This window comes from Oncorhynchus mykiss, chromosome 31, assembly GCF_013265735.2.
Source record: "Oncorhynchus mykiss isolate Arlee chromosome 31, USDA_OmykA_1.1, whole genome shotgun sequence".
Lineage (NCBI taxonomy): Eukaryota > Metazoa > Chordata > Actinopteri > Salmoniformes > Salmonidae > Oncorhynchus > Oncorhynchus mykiss.
Window position 1 is genome coordinate 10,977,669 of NC_050571.1, and position 22,500 is coordinate 11,000,168.

Sequence of the window (22,500 nt, forward strand, 5' to 3'; positions counted from 1 at the left end):
ATGTGGAATATATTTCAATACGGTATCACTGTAGAAATGTAGCAAATTGCTGTCTTATTCAATTTTGTGTTATGTTAGATTTTGCACTTAAATTTAAGAGTTTTGAAAAGAGTATATAAACATGTGAAAATTGGCCTGTTGGTACATAGTTTTGGTGGTGGTTGGATCTGAGTGAGAAAATAATTAGTGACATTTGAAAGATGTGCCAAAGCAAAGAAACATGATCCACAGTTTAGCCCACATAGACTGCTGCTGTTCTCACTGTGTGAAGAGTTTTTAAAAAGTGGAAAGTATTGAGAAATGGGTCCTAGCGATTGTAAAAAACTGTAATGTTGTTCATGTTGCTAATGCAGTCTGGATTACAGATCATTTGCGTCAGTCCACTCACTGCTCACTGCAGGAGTTAGAGGTTATTACAGTTACACACCATACACCACACCCAATACACCATACACCACACACAATACACCATACACCACACACCAAACCATACACCACACCATACGCCATACACCACACCATACGCCATACACCACACACCACACCATACACCACACCATACGCCATACACCACACACCACACCATACCCCATACACCATACCCCATACACCACACCATACACCATACACCACACACCATACCCCATACACCATACACCACACACCATACACCATACACCACACCATACCCCATACACCACACCACACACCATACCCCATACACCATACACCACACACCATACCCCATACACCACACCACACACCATACCCCATACACCACACACCATACACCATACACACCACACCAGACACCACACACCACACACCACACCATACACCATACACCATACACCACACCACACACCATACACCATGCACCACACACCATACACCACAAACCATACCCCATACACCACACACCATACACCACACCATACACCACACACCACAAACATACACCACACAACATACACCACACACCACACACCACAAACATACACCACACAACATACACCACACACCATACACCACACACCATTAACCATACACCACACACCATACACCACACCATGCACCACACACCATACACCACACACCATACATCATACAGCACACCATACACCACACACCATACACCACACTCCACACCATACACCATACACCACACATCATACACCACACCATACACCACACACCACACACCACAAACATACACCACACAACATACACCACACACCATACAACACACACCATACACCACACACCACGCCATACACCACACACCATACACCATACACCACACCATACCCCATACACCATACACCACACACCATACCCCACACACCAGACACCACAAACCAAGTGTGTGATGAGTGGGGTCATCAGTGCCATCATGGAGGGAGTGTGTGATGAGTGGGGTCATCAGTGCCATCATGGAGGGAGTGTGTGATGAGTGGGGTCATCAGTGCCATCATGGGGAGGGAGTGTGTGATGAGTGGGGTCACCAGTGCCATCATGGGGAGGAAGTGTGTGATGAGTGGGGCCATCAGTGTCATCATGGAGGGAGTGTGTGATGAGTGGGGCCATCAGTGCCATCATGGGGAGGGAGTGTGTGATGAGTGGGGCCATCAGTGCCATCATGGGGAGGGAGTGTGTGATGAGTGGGGCCATCAGTGCCATCATGGGGAGGGAGTGTGTGATGAGTGGGATCACCAGTGCCATCATGGGGAGGGAGTGTGTGATGAGTGGGGTCACCAGTGCCATCATGGGGAGGGAGTGTGTGATGAGTGGGGTCATCAGTGCCATCATGGGGAGGGAGTGTGTGATGAGTGGGTTAGAGCGTTGGACTAGTAACCGGAAGGTTGCAAGTTCAAACCCTCCAAGCTGACAAGGTACAAATCTGTCGTTCTGCCCCTGAACGGGCAGTTAACCCACTGTTCCTATGCCGTCATTGAAAATAATAATTTATTCTTAACTGACTTGCCTAGTTAAATAAAGGTCAAATAAAAAATAATGAACGGTAGCTAGCAGCAGACCCGTGGCAAGTGAGCGATGTCGAGTAGCTGATGTCCCGTGCGGTAAACAGTGCCGCGACACTAGGGGCACTAGAGACGGTGTGTGGCTGGCAAACATGAGTAATTTCCTCCGAGCCATTATGCCAGATATTCTAGCACATTACTATTTTGGTACAAAACATTTACCCGCCAGTGTGGCAAATAGCCTTCTGAGATTTACTCGCCAAACGGAAAATCTACCCACATTTGTCGCTTGGCGGGTGTTAATTTCAGACCTTGACCACACACCATACACCACACATACACCACACAACATACACCACGCACGTACACACACATACACCACGCATGCACACACACATACACCACACACACATACACCACACACACACACATACACCACACAACATACACCACACATCATACACACGCACACACATATGCACACACACACACAGTCACACACCACACACAAAAATACACACTGCACATACACACACACACACACACACACACACACACACACACACACACAAGCAGATAATTCATAGCAGTGCACCCACAGCTTAATGTAGTAGTTAGGTGTGAGTAATGATATTTAAAACTCAGGGGAGGCATAATCACTGGCTGTCTATATGTTTTATGTATGGGGTTTAGGTGGAGGGGAAGGATGGTTCAGCTCATTATCTGTCTATGTGTTTTATGTATGGGGTTTAGGTGGAGGGGAAGGATGGTTCAGCTCATTATCTGTCTATGTGTTTTATGTATGGGGTTTAGGTGGAGGGGAAGGATGGTTCAGCTCATTATCTGTCTATGTGTTTTATGTATGGGGTTTAGGTGGAGGGGAAGGATGGTTCAGCTCATTATCTGTCTATGTGTTTTATGTATGGGGTTTAGGTGGAGGGGAAGGATGGTTCAGCTCATTATCTGTCTATGTGTTTTATGTATGGGGTTTAGGTGGAGGGGAAGGATGGTTCAGCTCATTATCTGTCTATGTGTTTTATGTATGGGGTTTAGGTGGAGGGGAAGGATGGTTAAGCTCATTATCTGTCTATGTGTTTTATGTATGGGGTTTAGGTGGAGGGGAAGGATGGTTCAGCTCATTATCTGTCTATGTGTTTTATGTATGGGGTTTAGGTGGAGGGGAAGGATGGTTCAGCTCATTATCTGTCTATGTGTTTTATGTATGGGGTTTAGGTGGAGGGGAAGGATGGTTAAGCTCATTATCTGTCTATGTGTTTTATGTATGGGGTTCAGGTGGAGGGGAAGGAAGGTTCAGCTCATTATCTGTCTATGTGTTTTATGTATGGGGTTTAGGTGGAGGGGAAGGATGGTTCAGCTCATTATCTGTCTATGTGTTTTATGTATGGGGTTTAGGTGGAGGGGAAGGATGGTTCAGCTCATTATCTGTCTATGTGTTTTATTTATGGGGTTTAGGTGGAGGGGAAGGATGGTTCAGCTCATTATCTGTCTATGTGTTTTATGTATGGGGTTCAGGTGGAGGGGAAGGATGGTTCAGCTCATTATCTGTCTATGTGTTTTATGTATGGGGTTTAGGTGGAGGGGAAGGATGGTTCAGCTCATTATCTGTCTATGTGTTTTATGTATGGGGTTCAGGTGGAGGGGAAGGATGGTTCAGCTCATTATCTGTCTATGTGTTTTATGTATGGGGTTTAGGTGGAGGGGAAGGATGGTTCAGCTCATTATCTGTCTATGTGTTTTATGTATGGGGTTTAGGTGGAGGGGAAGGATGGTTCAGCTCATTATCTGTCTATGTGTTTTATGTATGGGGTTTAGGTGGAGGGGAAGGATGGTTCAGCTCATTATCTGTCTATGTGTTTTATGTATGGGGTTTAGGTGGAGGGGAAGGATGGTTCAGCTCATTATCTGTCTATGTGTTTTATGTATGGGGTTTAGGTGGAGGGGAAGGATGGTTAAGCTCATTATCTGTCTATGTGTTTTATGTATGGGGTTTAGGTGGAGGGGAAGGATGGTTCAGCTCATTATCTGTCTATGTGTTTTATGTATGGGGTTTAGGTGGAGGGGAAGGATGGTTCAGCTCATTATCTGTCTATGTGTTTTATGTATGGGGTTTAGGTGGAGGGGAAGGATGGTTAAGCTCATTATCTGTCTATGTGTTTTATGTATGGGGTTTAGGTGGAGGGGAAGGATGGTTCAGCTCATTATCTGTCTATGTGTTTTATGTATGGGGTTTAGGTGGAGGGGAAGGATGGTTCAGCTCATTATCTGTCTATGTGTTTTATGTATGGGGTTCAGGTGGAGGGGAAGGATGGTTCAGCTCATTATCTGTCTATGTGTTTTATGTATGGGGTTCAGGTGGAGGGGAAGGATGGTTAAGCTCATTATCTGTCTATGTGTTTTATGTATGGGGTTCAGGTGGAGGGGAAGGATGGTTCAGCTCATTATCTGTCTATGTGTTTTATTTATGGGGTTTAGGTGGAGGGGAAGGATGGTTCAGCTCATTATCTGTCTATGTGTTTTATTTATGGGGTTTAGGTGGAGGGGAAGGATGGTTCAGCTCATTATCTGTCTATATGTTTCTGTATAGGCGCTGCTTTCTCAGTGTATTCTGTTTGGCTTGTCTCCAGCACCATCCTTCTCCAATACTTGTCATAGTGTATTCTGTTTGGCTTGTCTCCAGCACCATCCTTCTCCAATACTTGTCATAGTGTATTCTGTTTGGCTTGTCTCCAGCACCATACTTCTCCAATACTTGTCATAGTGTATTCTGTTTGGCTTGTCTCCAGCACCATCCTTCTCCAATACTTGTCATAGTGTATTCTGTTTGGCTTGTCTCCAGCACCATCCTTCTCCAATACTTGTCATAGTGTATTCTGTTTGGCTTGTCTCCAGCACCATCCTTCTCCAATACTTGTCATAGTGTATTCTGTTTGGCTTGTCTCCAGCACCATCCTTCTCCAATACTTGTCATAGTGTATTCTGTTTGGCTTGTCTCCAGCACCATACTTCTCCAATACCTTTCATAGTGTATTCTGTTTGGCTTGTCTCCAGCACCATCCTTCTCCAATACTTGTCATAGTGTATTCTGTTTGGCTTGTCTCCAGCACCATACTTCTCCAATACCTTTCATAGTGTATTCTGTTTGGCTTGTCTCCAGCACCATCCTTCTACAATACCTTTCATAGTGTATTCTGTTTGGCTTGTCTCCAGCACCATCCTTCTCCAATACCTTTCATAGTGTACAGAGAAAATAACCACTCTTCTCTCTCTCTATTGTCCTCCTCCAGGTCTGTTCCACCGTGACATCATCCATAGTTGTCTTTCTTATGCTGCTATGGTTACATAGACATTCTAACCATTAGGTCATCTCTACCTCTCCAGGTCTGTTCCACCGTGCCATCATCCAGAGTGGCTCTGCCCTGTCCAGCTGGGCGGTCAACTACCAGCCTGTGAAATACACCCGTCTGCTGTCTGAGAAGGTGGGCTGTAACGTTCTGGATACCCTGGACATGGTGGACTGTCTGAGGAAGAAGAGTGCCAGGGAGCTGGTTGAGCAGGACATCCAGCCAGCACGGTACCATGTGGCCTTCGGACCGGTTATAGACGGAGACGTCATACCTGATGATCCAGAGATCCTCATGGAGCAGGTGGGAGGCGGCTGGGATAGTTTTGTTGCTTTGTTTGTTTCTTATTTGACTTAGTTTTTTTTTATATAGAACAGATCAAGAGGAAAAAACATACACACACAAACATTCCCATAATGGTAATAACGTAAAGTCAACTATATACATAACAACTGGAATCAAATCTAGCTGAAACACATTTGGTTATTTCCACACAGGGAGAGTTCCTGAATTATGACATCATGCTGGGAGTCAACCAGGGGGAGGGGCTTCGCTTCGTGGACAACGTGGTCGACTCAGAGGACGGCATCTCGGGCAACGACTTTGACTTCTCAGTGTCCGACTTTGTTGACAGCCTCTACGGTTATCCAGAAGGCAAAGACACTCTGAGGGAGACCATCAAGTTCATGTACACGGACTGGGCAGACCGCGACAACCCCGAGACACGACGCAAGACGCTGGTCGCTCTGTTCACCGACCACCAGTGGGTGGAGCCATCGGTGGTGACTGCGGACCTCCACGCCCGTTACGGCTCGCCAACGTACTTCTACGCCTTCTACCACCACTGCCAGAGTCTGATGAAGCCGGCCTGGTCGGACGCAGCCCACGGGGACGAGGTTCCCTACGTGTTCGGGATCCCCATGATCGGACCTACGGACCTGTTCCCCTGTAACTTCTCCAAGAACGACATCATGCTCAGCGCCGTGGTGATGACATATTGGACTAACTTCGCCAAGACCGGGTAAAGTTGTCCTGCTTTAGTACTTTCTATAAGATGGTTATTTCAATCTTACTCTAGGAAGTCTGGTTTTCTGTTCTACCTGATAATTCATTACATCCACCTCGTGTCCCTGATCTAAATCAGTGTCTGATTAGAGGTGAACAATGGGGGGAAAAAGCTGCGGAACTGGTTTGAGATCAGATTAGAATTAGAGGGTTCTATATAGTCAACAAGCGTCTGCCTATGTTTAGTATTCTCCCTCACTGACTCTATCAGAGCCTTTAAAATGACCATGTAGGAGGAGTCTCTGCCTCACTGACTCTATCAGAGCCTTCAATATGACCATGTAGGAGGAGTCTCTGCCTCACTGACTCTATCAGAGCCTTTAAAATGACCACCATGTAGGAGGAGTCTCTGCCTCACTGACTCTATCAGAGCCTTCAATATGACCATGTAGGAGGAGTCTCTGCCTCACTGACTCTATCAGAGCCTTTAAAATGACCATGTAGGAGGAGTCTCTGCCTCACTGACTCTATCAGAGCCTTTAAAATGACCATGTAGGAGGAGTCTCTGCCTCACTGACTCTATCAGAGCCTTCAATATGACCATGTAGGAGGAGTCTCTGCCTCACTGACTCTATCAGAGCCTTTAAAATGACCATGTAGGAGGAGTCTCTGCCTCACTGACTCTATCAGAGCCTTTAAAATGACCATACAGGAGGAGTCTCTGCCTCACTGACTCTCTGGACCCTCTATTCCTGAAACTATCCGCCGCCATTGTCGCAACCCCTATTACCAGCCTGTTCAACCTCTCTTTCATATCGTCTGAGATCCCCAAGGATTGGAAAGCTGCCGCAGTCATCCCCCTCTTCAAAGGGGGCGACACCCTGGACCCAAACTGTTACAGACCTATATCCATCCTGCCCTGCCTATCTAAGGTCTTCGAAAGCCAAGTCAACAAACAGGTCACTGACCATCTTGAATCCCACCGTACCTTCTCCGCTGTGCAATCTGGTTTCCGAGCCGGTCACGGGTGTACCTCAGCCACGCTCAAGGTACTAAACGATATCATAACCGCCATCGATAAAAGACAGTACTGTGCAGCCGTCTTCATAGACCTTGCCAAGGCTTTCGACTCTGTCAATCACCGCATTCTTATCGGCAGACTCAGTAGCCTCGGTTTTTCGGATGACTGCCTTGCCTGGTTCACCAATTACTTTGCAGACAGAGTTCAGTGTGTCAAATCGGAGGGCATGCTGTCCGGTCCTCTGGCAGTCTCTATGGGGGTGCCACAGGGTTCAATTCTCGGGCCGACTCTTTTCTCTGTATATATCAATGATGTTTCTCATGCTGCGGGCGATTCCCTGATCCACCTCTACGCAGACGACACCATTCTATATACTTCCGGCCCGTCCTTGGACACTGTGCTATCTAACCTCCAAACGAGCTTCAATGCCATACAGCACTCCTTCCGTGGCCTCCAACTGCTCTTAAACGCTAGTAAAACCAAATGCATGCTTTTCAACCGTTCGCTGCCTGCACCCGCACGCCTGACCAGCATCACCACCCTGGATGGTTCCGACCTTGAATATGTGGACATCTATAAGTACCTAGGTGTCTGGCTAGACTCTAAACTCTCCTTCCAGACCCATATCAAACATCTCCAATCGAAAATCAAATCAAGAGTCGGCTTTCTATTCCGCAACAAAGCCTCCTTCACTCACGCCGCCAAACTTACCCTAGTAAAACTGACTATCCTACCGATCCTCGACTTCGGCGATGTCATCTACAAAATTGCTTCCAACACTCTACTCAGCAAACTGGATGCAGTTTATCACAGTGCCATCCGTTTTGTCACTAAAGCACCTTATACCACCCACCACTGCGACTTGTATGCTCTAGTCGGCTGGCCCTCGCTACATATTCGTCGCCAGACCCACTGGCTCCAGGTCATCTACAAGTCCATGCTAGGTAAAGCTCCGCCTTATCTCAGTTCACTGGTTACGATGGCAACACCCATCCGTAGCACGCGCTCCAGCAGGTGTATCTCACTGATCATCCCTAAAGCCAACACCTCATTTGGCCGCCTTTCGTTCCAGTTCTCTGCTGCCTGTGATTGGAACGAATTGCAAAAATCGCTGAAGTTGGAGACTTTTATCTCCCTCACCAACTTCAAACATCTGCTATCTGAGCAGCTAACCGATCGCTGCAGCTGTACATAGTCTATTGGTAAATAGCCCACCCATTTTCACCTACCTCATCCCCATACTGTTTTTATTTATTTATTTTTCTGCTCTTTTGCACCCCAATATCTCTATCTCTACCTTTACATAACCATCTGATCATTTATCACTCCAGTGTTAATCTGCATAATTGTAATTATTTGCATACCTTCTCATGCCTTTTGCACACAATGTATATATAGACTCCCCTTTTTTCTACTGTGTTATTGACTTGTTAATTGTTTACTCCATGTGTAACTTTGTGTTGTCTGTTCACACTGCTATGCCTTATCTTGGCCAGGTCGCAGTTGCAAATGAGAACTTGTTCTCAACTAGCCTACCTGGTTAAATAAAGGTGAAATAAAAAATAAAAAATCAGAGCCTTCAATATGACCATGTAGGAGGAGTCTCTGCCTCACACGACGAGACAAGGACATCCCTACCGGCCAAGCCCTCCCTTACCCGGATGACGCTAGGCCAATTGTGGCCAACTGCAGCGCCAGCTGTGCCACCAGGGACTCTGGGTTCGCGCCCAGGCTCTGTCGTTACCGGCCGCGACCGGGAGTTCCGTGGGGCGACGCACAATTGACCTAGCGTCGTCCGGGTTAGGGAGGGCTTGGCCGGTAGGGATGTCCTTGTCTCGTCGCAGACCAACGACTCCTGTGGCGGGCCGGGCGCAGTGCGCGCTAACCAAGGTTGCCAGGTACACGGTGTTTCCTCCGACACATTGGTGCGTCTGGCTTCCGGGTTGGATGCGCGCTGTGTTAAGAAGCAGTGCGGCTTGGTTGGGTTGTGTATCGGAGGACGCATGACTTTTAACCTTCGTCTCTCCCGAGCCCGTACAAGAGTTGTAGCGATGAGACAAGATAGTAGCTACTAAAACAATTGGATACCATGAAATACCACACACATAACACAAAGCAGCTCCATTTGGATGTCTCCTACTGGGAATCAGTTGTAAAAACTGAAATGTAATTTGACAATCTTCGTTACCAGATAAATATTGATCTGGTGGATGACCTGTAATCAATCTGATTCCTGGTATTTACCCATCTCTTCTCTCTGATCTCTTCTCTCTGATCTCTTCTCTCTGATCTCTTCTCTCTGATCTCTTCTCTCTGATCTCTTCTCTCTGATCTCTTCTCTCTGATCTCTTCTCTCTGATCTCTTCTCTCTGATCTCTTCTCTCTGATCTCTGTGTGTGTGGGTGGGTGCTTGTGTGCGTGCGTTCATGCATCCGCCTGGGTGTGTGCGTCTGTGTTTAAGTGTGTAAGGCATGAACCCGCTGGGCATGGTGACCTGTCTCTGTGAGGAGAGCAGGGTCTGACCCGCGGGGCATGGTGCTCTGACTCTGTGAGGAGAGCAGGGTCTGACCCGCGGGGCATGGTGCTCTGACTCTGTGAGGAGACTCACTGACTCTCACTGACTCTCTGACTCTCTGACTCTCTGACTACACAGCTGTCGCTGACTGTCTGACTACACAGCTGTCACTGACCCCCTGACTACACAGCTGTCACTGACCCCCTGACTACACAGCTGTCACTGACTCTCTGACATCGTAACCACAGATTGTAATCCTTAGTGTAGACATCGTAACCACAGATTGTAATCCTTAGTGTAGACATCGTAATCACAGATTGTAATCCTTAGTGTAGACATCGTAATCACAGATTGTAATCCTTAGTGTAGACATCGTAACCACAGATTGTAATCGTTAGTGTAGACATCGTAACCACTGATTGTATTCCTTAGTGTAGACATCGTAACCACAGATTGTAATCCTTAGTGTAGACATCGTAACCACAGATTGTAATCCTTAGTGTAGACATCGTAACCACAGATTGTATTCCTTAGTGTAGACATCGTAACCACAGATTGTAATCGTTAGTGTAGACATCGTAACCACAGATTGTAATCGTTAGTGTAGACATCGTAACCACAGATTGTAATCCTTAGTGTAGACATCGTAACCACAGATTGTAATCGTTAGTGTAGACATCGTAACCACAGATTGTAATCCTTAGTGTAGACATCGTAACCACAGATTGTAATCCTTAGTGTAGACATCGTAACCACAGATTGTATTCCTTAGTGTAGACATCGTAACCACAGATTGTAATCGTTAGTGTAGACATCGTAACCACAGATTGTAATCCTTAGTGTAGACATCGTAACCACAGATTGTAATCCTTAGTGTAGACATCGTAACCACAGATTGTATTCCTTAGTGTAGACATCGTAACCACAGATTGTAATCCTTAGTGTAGACATCGTAACCACAGGAGGAGGGTCCATGCTGTACACTTTTAACACTACAATGGGGAGTGAACAAGCCAAGTGCACACTTTAGTGTAGGAGACACAACCCCAACCACAGATGTTAAATAATGAAATGACCCAGATTGCTCTCTCTCTTCCTGGTCCTGTCGCTGGGTGTCAGTCTCTCTTCCTGGCCCTGTTGCTGGGTGTCAGTCTCTCTTCCTGGTCCTGTCGCTGGGTGTCAGTCTCTCTTCCTGGCCCTGTTGCTGGGTGTCAGTCTCTCTTCCTGGCCCTGTTGCTGGGTGTCGGTCTCTATAGAGGATACTGTAATTTGTGTAACACCTTGTTAAGACACCCAGAATGCATGTCACAACCTGGATCATAGCAGCCTGGATCACTCACCCCCAAAACCTTTTCTCCTCCCTCTCCACTCCACTCCCTCCTCCCTCTCCCCTCCCTCCTCCTCTCCCCTCCCTCCTACCTCTCCCCTCTGTCTCCCCGCCCTCTGTCCCTCTCCACTCCCTCCTCCCTCTCCACTCCCTCCTCCCTCTCCCCTCTGTCTCCCCTCCTTCCTCTCTCTCCCCTCCCTCCTCCCTCTCCCCTCCCTTCATCCCTCCCTCCTCTCCCCTCCTCCCTCCCTCCCTTTCCAATCCCTCTCCCCTCCCTCCTCCCTCTCTGTGTTATCCAGAGAGCCAGAGATCTAATTGAATCTCAGACACACACAGGCTCTTTTATTCTGCTTCAACTACAACATTCTTCTTTTCTAATGACTTGAATAAGTGACACATGTTACAATGCACTTCCTCCAGAACATATTGTCAAACCACCCTAACCCCCACCTCCCTTAACAAACCCAGGGCAGCCCCCTTCACTACCTTCCTATACCCCACATAGCTATACAGACAGTCACAAAAGCCCAAACATTATTAAATCAAATAGGTACTTCCTATTATAAATACATTACAACATCAAAGATGTGTCTTCCTGCTTCCTGTACTGTCTGTCTGGGGCTGGTGATTACTTCCTGCTTCCTGTGTTGTCTATCTGGGGCTGGTGATTACTTCATGCTACTACTGTGTCTGTGTGACATGTGCGCGTGTGCGCGTGCGTGTGTGTGACATGCCGCTCACGTTGTGTGTGTTTGTGTGTACATGTGTGTGTGTGTGTGTGTGTGTGTGTTGTGCAAGTACTGGCTAGGTAGTTAGTAATCACAACACTGTCGAGCATAGACTTCTCTCTCTCTCTATTCCTCTCTCTCTCTCTTTCTCTCTCTCAGGTCCCTCTTTCCTGTCTCCTCTAATTTGTTGTCTTTCAAGGGAACTCTGAGAATGTAGTGGAGGGAGGTGATTCAACTCTCCACTTAGGAAACCCAACTGCATACTTGTTTAACATTCTTAAGGAATCCAAGGGAGATGAACTCTATAGTATAGAGACTTGTTCTGGCTTAGTTTAACACATTATCATTGATTCGTTTTTATTCACAGTGGTAAATGGTTCACATTTACCTACACATCTATGAAGACAATTAAGGAGTACTTCCATGATTTTACGAATTTTGATATTTGTTTTCTAACCTTGAAAAGGAGACTAGAAACAAAAGTATTTTGTATGTAAAACTGCTGAACTATCACTTTAAACTGTGTGATTTAGTCTTCCTGTTGTTGTTTGTTGTTTATTAAACAACATTCCCTGTTGAGGTTAATGAAGTGATGTCATCAATCATTACTCTCAGAACACCGTTTCAGAACACCACAACCAACCAAGCCTGACCTCTTCTCCTGGCTTTCTGATCATTTCAGCATCTATCCACCTCTCCTCTCCTCTTCATCTATCCATCTCTCTTCTCCTCTTTATCTATCCACCTCTCCTCTCCTCTTCATCTATCCACCTCTCCTCTCCTCTTCATCTATCCATCTCTCTTCTCCTCTTCATCTATCCACCTCTCCTCTCCTCTTCATCTATCCTCCTCTCTTCCCCTCTTCATCTATCCACCTCTCCTCTTCATCTATCCTCCTCTCTTCCCCTCTTCATCTATCCACCTCTCTTCTCCTCTTCATCTATCCATATCTCTTCTCCTCTTCATCTATCCACCTCTCCTCTCCTCTTCATCTATCCTCCTCTCTTCCCCTCTTCATCTATCCTCCTCTCTTCCCCTCTTCATCTATCCACCTCTCTTCCCCTCTTCATCTACCCACCTCTCCTCTTCATCTATCCTTCTCTCTTCCCCTCTTCATCTATCCACCTCTCTTCTCCTCTTCATCTATCCACTCTCTTCTCCTCTTCATCTATCCACCTCCCCTCTCCTCTTCATCTATCCACCTCTCCTCTTCATCTATCCTCCTCTCCTCTTCATCTATCCACCCCTCTTCATCTATCCACCTCTCCTCTTCATCTATCCACCTCTCCTCTTCATCTATCCACCTCTCCTCTTCATCTATCCACCTCTCCTCTTCATCTATCCACCTCTATTCTCCTCTTCATCTATCCATCTCTCTTCTCCTCTTCATCTACCCACCTCTCCCCTCCTTTTCATCTTTCCCTCTCCTCTCTGTCTCTCCTCTTATCCCATCTCCCCTCCTTCCTCTCTCCCTTTGTCCCCAATATCCTGATTTGCATTAGAGAAACTCAGGAAATGGAGTGTCTTGTTAAGGAAAGTGTGTGTGTGTGTGGGGGGGGGGGCATTGATTGGCTACTGTGGTGCAGGCGGAATGTTAATAAGGGTAGAGAGAGACAGGTGGAAAGGGGAGTGGGGAGAGAGAGAGAGAGAGAGAGACAGAGGCACAGAGACACACACAGAGAGAGAGAGACCGAGAGCGAGAGACACAGAGACAGAGACACAGAGCGACAGACACAGAGAGAGAGAGAGAGACCGAGAGAGAGAGAGAGAGAGAGAGGGACAGAGAGAGAGAGAGAGAGAGAGAGAGAGAGAGAGACAGACACAGAGAGACACAGAGAGACAGAGACACAGAGACAGAGAGACAGAGAGACAGACACAGAGAGACAGAGACACAGAAACACAGAGACAGAGAGACAGAGACACAGAGTGACAGAGACAGAGACACAGAGAGACAGAGACAGAGACACAGAGAGACAGATACACAGAGAGACAGAGACACAGAGACACAGAGAGACAGAGACACAGAGAGACAGAGACACAGAAAGACGGAGAGCAGGTGAGGCGGCGAGTGAGGGGGGTATGACACATGTTAGCTGTCACTCAACTAATGCAACCAATCAATAGCCTCCATAATGCGGAGGGGACAGTGACCTGCTGTGTCCTCCAACACCACAGCACGCCCCAAAGTCACACTGCCTCGCCATCAATTAGCCCGCCGAACCCAAGCCTGCCATTAGGATCCACAAGCCAATCACAGCCCCTAGCTTCTCGTACACTCACACATGCAAACACACTCACATCCACTCAATTACAAGTGTGTGTGTCTGTAAAGGGTGAAAGCTGCCTGACATTAAGATAGTGTGGCTGGAAAGGCACAGTCGGTCCTTCAGAGCAGGCAGTGCAGGCAGTGCAGGCAGAGCAGGCAGAGCAGGCAGTGCAGGCAGTGCAGGCAGAGCAGGCAGAGCAGGCAGTGCAGGCAGTGCAGGCAGAGCAGGCAGTGCAGGCAGTGCAGGCAGAGCAGGCAGAGCAGGCAGTGCAGGCAGAGCAGGCAGAGCAGGCAGTGCAGGCAGAGCAGGCAGAGCAGGCAGTGCAAGCAGAGCAGGCAGTGCAGGCAGTGCAGGCAGTTCAGGCAGTGCAGGCAGAGCAGGCAGAGCAGGCAGTGCAGGCAGAGCAGGCAGTGCAAGCAGAGCAGGCAGTGCAGGCAGTGCAGGCAGTGCAGGCAGAACAGGCAGAGCAGGCAGTGCAGGCAGTGCAGGCAGAGCAGGCAGTGCAGGCAGAGCAGGCAGTGCAGGCAGAGCAGGCAGAGCAGGCAGTGCAAGCAGAGCAGGCAGTGCAGGCAGTGCAGGCAGAGCAGGCAGTGCAGGCAGAGCAGGCAGTGCAGGCAGAGCAGGCAGAGCAGGCAGTGCAGGCAGTGCAGGCAGAGCAGGCAGTGCAGGCAGTGCAGGCAGAGCAGGCAGTGCAGGCAGTGCAGGCAGTGCAGGCAGTGCAGGCAGAGCAGGCAGTGCAGGCAGAGCAGGCAGTGCCGAAAGCAAACGACATTAGCTTGGGTGTGTTTCTTCTTGTCTGAACATGAATTCCAATTAGGTGTTTTTGTACTTTGTGGGTTGTGTTCCAAACGGCACCCTATTCCCTACATAGTGCACTACCCTATGGTCCCTGGTCAAAAGTAGTGCACTATATTAAAGGGAATAGGGTGCCTTTTGTTACCTGCTAAGTAGATAGACAGGGGGTACACTGGTTACACAACAACGCCTGGAGAAATAGGCCTTGACTCGACTCCGCATAGTAGAGCAGTGAACATCAATCCCTGTGATGGAACTCTTGTCTTAGGTTACGTCCTAAATGGCATCCTTTCCCCTGTACAGTGCACTACTTTTTGACCAAAGCCCGACATGCCCTGGTCAAAAGTAGTGCACTACCTAGGGAATCGGAACACATTACGGAGGCGGAATAAATCTAGAGCAGGAACTCACCGGGGCCTTGTAGGGAAAATAGATTCTTGTCTTTCTTCGTCATCTCTCTCTCTCTCTCTCTCCTCTCTGCCCCAGGCTTTCTGACCGTGTCTTCTCACATTTAGTGATGACTACGTCGAGCACTTCTCATTCCACAGCGATGGAACAAAAGGAGGAGGAAGTGCGTCTCATAACAAATGAAAAGAAAAGGACATTCATTCTGTCCTCCCTTATCTACCTGGTACCTAGTTAGTGTAGGAATAGAGAACTGTTCACCAAGATCATTAAGTTAGGAGGTGGTGATGAGAGGGACAGACGAGGAGAGGAAGGAGTTTAGGGTTTATAGCACAGGCCTTTAGATGACTGACCATATGAAAACATCACACACACACACACACACACACACACACACACACACACACACACACACACACACACACACATACAGTATATATATATATATAAATGACATACACACACATACAGTATATATATATATATATATATATGACACACACCCCCCACACACACACACCTTAGTGGCTCAGCCATATGAAAACATCACAGTTGAGCTGAAAGGCTCTTAAAAGGATTGCTTTTATAGATGTAATAATCCTGCTCTCTCTGAGCCAAGACACACACACACCGACAGACACACACACACACACACCGACAGACACACACACACACACACACACACCGACAGACACACACACACCGACAGACACACACAGACCCCCCCCCCCCCACACACACACACACAGACACCCCCACACACACAGACACCCCCCCCCCCCCCCACACACACACACACACACACACATACACATACACACAGACAGTCACCCACACACACACACACACGCTCATACCCCACACACACAGATAGACACACACACACAGCCACGGCCACCGGACTTAAGTGGAAGACCTGACAGCACAGAGGCTATCTGGTAATGCTGTGCTGTAGAGCACGGAACCCTATCACACACCCAGGGGTTAAACCAGTGATGTATATTAACCCTGGATTGCTGTTGCTATGTATTGGCCAGTGAGAGGCATTGAAGCCAACGGTCGGCCATATTGGCATTCCCCAGAAGAAGCAATCCTCCATAGGAATGAATGGAATTCTACATTTTTTCAATTAAATGTTTCAAGGAGAAAAGTACATGTATTTAAATATTTGTTGTTGTTGTAGTGGGGACAGTAACATTAGTCATCTCCAAAAATTATATTTTAAGGATTTTTTTAAAATATGTTTTTCTATAAATTTACTAAAAAAATTCTCACGTAATATAATGGAATGCATTAAGCTGACCGTAATAGAATAAACGGGGTAAAAAATGAATGTACACGTCAATAAATGCCTTTCTATAGCTACTGAAACATGTTTTACAATGGTGGGGGAGAGCCAAGATGGAGGCACGGTGGCTTCAACACAATGATGGGGGAGAGCCAAGATGGAAGCTCGGTGGCTTTGGCTCGGTGGCTTCGGCACGGTGGCTTCGGCACGGTGGCTTCAAAACAGCGCCCCCCTAACAGTCATCTAATGTGTATATAAATCATTGTTTTAAACCAAGCCCACAACGAGAGTAAAGGTTAGGATCCGAGTTCCCCACAATTCAGACAGCAGCAGGCCCATCGTTACAGAGGAAAGCAGCCTGCTTACCATCCACGCTGTGTTTGTGTATCGACTGTGAGTGTGCTTGTGTGGGTTTACCATCGATAGCGCAACACAACAATTACCCAACCATGGGTGTGTGTGTGTGTAATTATACAATGCAGGGAGTTGTTCTCTAATGCCGCAAATCAAATCAACTAAAGATGTTGCATTGATTTGTTTGTGTTGCCTAAATTATACATGTTCACTTATACAGAGCCCGAGCCCCAACCAGCCAGCCAGTCAGCAAAAAGCATTAAGAACTAAACTCAGCAAAAAAAGAAATGTCCCTTTTTCAGGACCCTGTCTTTCAAAGATAATTTCTAAAAATCCAAATAACTTCACAGATATTCATTGTAAAGGGTTTAAACACTGTTTCCCATGCTTGTTCAATGAACCATAAACAATTTAGGAACATGCACCTGTGGAACGGTCGTTAAGACACTAACAGCTTACAGACGGTAGGTAATTAAGGTCACAGTTATGAAAACTTAGAACACTAAAGAGGCCTTTCTACTGACTCTGAAAAACACCAAAAGAAAGATGCCCAGGGTCCCTGCTCATCTGTGTGAACGTGCCTTAGGCATGCTGCAAGGAGGCATGAGGACTGCAGATGTGGCCAGGGAAATAAATTGCAATGTCCGTACTGTGAGACTCCTAAGACAGCGCTACAGGGAGACAGGACGGACAGCTGATCGTCCTCGCAGTGGCAGACCACGTGTAACAACACCTGCACAGGATCGGTACATCTGAACATCACACCTGCGGGATAGGTACAGGATGGCAACAACAACTGCCTGAGTTACACCAGGAACGCACAATGCCTCCATCAGTGCTCAGACTGTCCGCAATAGGCTGAGAGAGGCTGGAATGAGGGCTTGTAGGCCTATTGTAAGGCAGGTCCTCACCAGACATCACCGACAACAACGCTGCCTATGGCCACAAACCCACCGTCGCTGGACCAGACAGGACTGGCAGAAAGTGCTCTTCACAGACGAGTCACGGGTTTGTCTCACCAGGGGTGATGGTCGGATTCGCGTTTATCGTCGAAGGAATGAGCATTACACCGAGGCCTGTACTCTGGAGCGGGATCGATTTGGAGGTGGAGGGTCCGTCATGGTCTGGGGCGGTGTGTCACAGCATCATTGGACTGAGCTTGTTGTCATTGCAGGCAATCTCAACGCTGTGCGTTACAGGGAAGACAAGGGTACAGGGTAACATCTCACAGCAAGAACTGGCAAATCTGGTGCAGTCCATGAGGAGGAGATGCACTGCAGTACTTAATGCAGCTGGTGGCCACACCAAATACTGATTGTTACTTTTGATTTTGACCCCCCCTTTGTTCAGGGACACATTATTCCATTTCTGTTAGTCACATGTCTGTGGAACTTGTTCAGTTTATGTCTCAATTATTGAATCTTGTTATGTTCATACACATATTTACACAGGTTAAGTTTGCTGAAAATAAACACAGTTGTCAGTGAGAGAACATTTCTTTTTTTGCTGAGTTTAGTCTGCTCCAAAGCCCTTTAGTTCCCTAATGTGTGCATGGATTTAAGAGATGTCTCATGAATTGATCAGAGGGCCTAGGTACCTTTTATATAGTTTGCAATTTGGTAGATTGATCCTAATGGGGTAAGGGGAGAGGGGTTGGTGTCCAAAATGGCACCCTATTCCCGATATAGCTAGTGCACTACTTTTGGGGCCATAGGGTGTATGGTGCCATTTGAGACACAGCAGGGGGCCATTTGCGGTGTTATGGAGATGCCAGGAATTCCCATTAAGTAAGATTGACCTGGTCTCTCTGATTGGTTCTACTCTGTTCTATTCTCTGAGCTGCTGGGAGAATGCATATACTACTGAGGGGATGGAGGGAGAAAAAGAGGGAGGGATAAAGAGAGAGAGAGGGAGGAGAGTGAGAGAGACTGGGGGAGAGAGAGGCGAGGGGAGAGAGAGAGGGGGGAGAGAGGGGAGGGGAGAGAGAGAGAGAGAGAGAGAGAGAGAGAGAGAGAGAGAGAGAATAAAGATAGAGAGGGAGAGAGAGCGAGAGAGGGGAGAGAGGGGGAGAGAGTGGGAGAGAGAGGGAGAGAGGGAGAGAGAGAGAAAAAATAAAATAGAGAGAGAGAAAATTAAACTAAGAGAGAGAGGGAGAGCTAAAGAGAGAGGGGGGGAGAGAGAGCTAGAGAGCGAGAGCGGGAGAGAGAGGGCGAAAGAGAGAGGGAGAGCTAAAGAGAGAGGGGGTGAGAGAGAGAGCTAGAGAGAGAGGGGGGGAGAGAGAGGGCGAGAGAGAGAGGGAGAGCTAAAGAGAGAGAGGGGGAGAGAGAGCTAGAGAGAGAGGGAGAGAGAGGGAGAGAGACATCAGGCTACTCTCCATTGACATCCTGTTCTGTTCAGTTCTCTGTCATGTCGCCTCCACTCTGACTGGGGAGATCAATATGACCTTACCTCCACTGCCCAGCCAGGCGCTGCTCTGAAACCTAATTACTGATATTCAGCTACAAAGTCATCATAGTCAGCCTGTCAATATCCATCAGGGATCATTACTCACCTAATGAAATAGGTTATTTAGGCTGCTTCGCTGACACCAGGCTACACCAGGGGATTTGGCTCCAGCCATCTCAATTTGCCTCTCTCGCTCATTCTCTCGCTCTCTCCCGCTCTCCTTCTCCCAGAAGCACTGACCTGAAAAAGGAAAATTGACAGCAGAAAAAGAGAGAGGATGGATATAGAGTGTGAATTCTTCTGCTGTTGTTTTAATTCTGTGGGTTTTTGTGCTTGTAGGTTTTTCAACCGCCAACCGCCACACAGTGCCAGATAAACAATATAACAAAATCCCCAAATCCCAAACTAAGTTGGAGTCCTGAAGGCCATACGGAATTCATAACCACGCACAGGGATATTACAATACCGTGATGTACTGTACACCCCATTCAGGGATATTACAATACTGTGAATTACTGTACACCCCATTCAGGGATATTACAATACTGTGATGTACTGTACACCCCATTCAGGGATATTACACGTCTCTTAGTTCCTTAGGCCCTCAAACACCCTTAAAGTTGTTTCTCTGGTTTTGGTTCTATGAATTGTACTCTCTACACTCTCAAGGTTACAGTTGAGGGTTTATTTGTTCTCACAAAACCCTTTCCCCTCTACTGCAGAACCTAGCTCATAATGAACACTTCACAGAACTCTTCTCATCCAAACTCCCACTCCCTCTCGACATTGTACAGCAAGCAGACAACAAGGAGAACTGGGATTGTGGGAGAATGCCAAATGTTAATACAGTCAATAAATCAATAGGCTCCTGTAATTGAAATTGGTACCCATCTGGGGTTAGCTAACAGTCAGTGAGTGAGCCAGCCAGCCAGCCAGCCTTCACTCCTCTCAAAAGAGAAACACTGACCCCTTCAGGCCAGTAGCGGAACTACACACTATGTCACGGTTTCACAGCCCCGACCCGCTTTAGTGTTGATTAATAAGGTTAATTTTACATGAGGATACTGGATGTTAATGCTCACTGTGCCACCTTGTCTAAGCAATTACCAGAGAGGGCAGAGCTGCTGTTGGGTTATCAAACACAACAGCATTCTTCCTGAAGCTCAGCTATAGGATGCTGACGTATTCATGCAGCAAGCCAGCGGTAGCCAACCCTCGTCCTGAAGGACCGCAACTACTTCCTGTTTTTGAAGAAGACCAGGTGTCTTATTTCATTTATGCAATCACTGAACTGATCGATTAGCTCAGTTGGTCAGGTGTGTTGCCTAGTTGGGACAAAATCCCTGCAGTAGACTGTGATACTCCAGGAACAGGGTTGTCTACCCTGCAGTGGGCTGTGATATTCCAGGACCAGGGTTGTCTACCATGCAGTAGGCTGTGATACTCCAGGACCAGGGTTGTCTACCCTGCAGTAGGCTCTCTGTTTCGTGAAAAGCTTCCGGCGATGAGAAGACGTCCTGAAGACGTCCTGAAGACATCCTGAAGACGTTCTGAAGACGTCCTGTTTTTTGAGGTTGTTGATGGGATGGTGCACCAGACCTGAGTTAAGAGGAACAGTGGGGAAGCTGGGAGAGTAACAGACAGTCAGGGATGCCACTCCTTGTTGTCCTGAGAGAGAGAAGGCTAGAAGGCAGATTTGTAATGTGTTTAGACATACTGTGTGTACAAATTGTGGATTATTCTCTTGCTAGTCAACATCTTCGAATGTCAATAGTATAAGTGACAGACGATCTTCTACAGGGTACACAGTGAGACCAGATACTAACGCTCTCTTTCTCTCGAATCAGGGACCCCAACAAGCCTGTTCCTCAGGACACTAAGTTCATCCACACCAAGGCTAACCGCTTCGAGGAGGTAGCCTGGTCTAAGTACAACCCCCAGGATCAGCTGTACCTCCATATCGGCCTGAAGCCCCGCGTCAGGGACCACTACCGAGCCACCAAGGTGGCCTTCTGGAAACACCTGGTGCCCCATCTGTATAACCTCCACGACATGTTCCACTACACTTCTACCACCACCAAGGTACTGCTACATCTCTTTAACTCACACCTGTATAACCTCCACGACATGTTCCACTACACCTCTACCACCACCAAGGTACTGCTACATCTCTTTAACTCACACCTGTATAACCTCCACGACATGTTCCACTACACCTCTACCACCACCAAGGTACTGCTACATCTCTTTAACTCACACCTGTATAACCTCCACAACATGTTCCACTACACCTCTACCACCACCAAGGTACTGCTACATTTCTTTAACTCTCACCTGTATAACCTCCACGACATGTTCCACTACACCTCTACTACCACCAAGGTACTGCTACATCTCTTTAACTCACACCTGTATAATCTCCACAACATGTTCCACTACACCTCTACCACCACCAAGGTACTGCTACATCTCTTTAACTCACACCTGTATAACCTCCACGACATGTTCCACTACACCTCTACCACCACCAAGGTACTGCTACATCTCTTTAACTCACACCTGTATAACCTCCACGACATGTTCCACTACACCTCTACCACCACCAAGGTACTGCTACATCTCTTTAACTCACACCTGTATAACCTCCACAACATGTTCCACTACACCTCTACCACCACCAAGGTACTGCTACATTTCTTTAACTCTCACCTGTATAACCTCCACGACATGTTCCACTACACCTCTACTACCACCAAGGTACTGCTACATCTCTTTAACTCACACCTGTATAATCTCCACAACATGTTCCACTACACCTCTACCACCACCAAGGTACTGCTACATCTCTTTAACTCACACCTGTATAACCTCCACTACATGTTCCACTACACCTCTACCACCACCAAGGTACTGCTACATCTCTTTAACTCACACCTGTATAACCTCCACTACATGTTCCACTACACCTCTACCACCACCAAGGTACTGCTACATCTCTTTAACTCACAC

General features: G+C 47.4%; 1 protein-coding gene across 3 annotated transcripts in view; it reads left to right on the top strand.

Annotated features, from left to right (window-relative positions):
* The window catches only part of nlgn3a (neuroligin 3a), a 433,340-nt gene that overhangs the window by 408,790 nt on the left and 2,050 nt on the right, over positions 1-22,500 (top strand). For all 3 annotated transcript variants that reach the window (XM_036970546.1, XM_036970544.1, XM_036970545.1), the window contains 3 exons: positions 5,379-5,644; positions 5,839-6,362; positions 21,339-21,573. In XM_036970546.1, the coding sequence (XP_036826441.1) occupies positions 5,379-5,644; positions 5,839-6,362; positions 21,339-21,573 (1,025 nt within the window). The remainder of the gene's footprint in view (positions 1-5,378; positions 5,645-5,838; positions 6,363-21,338; positions 21,574-22,500) is intronic.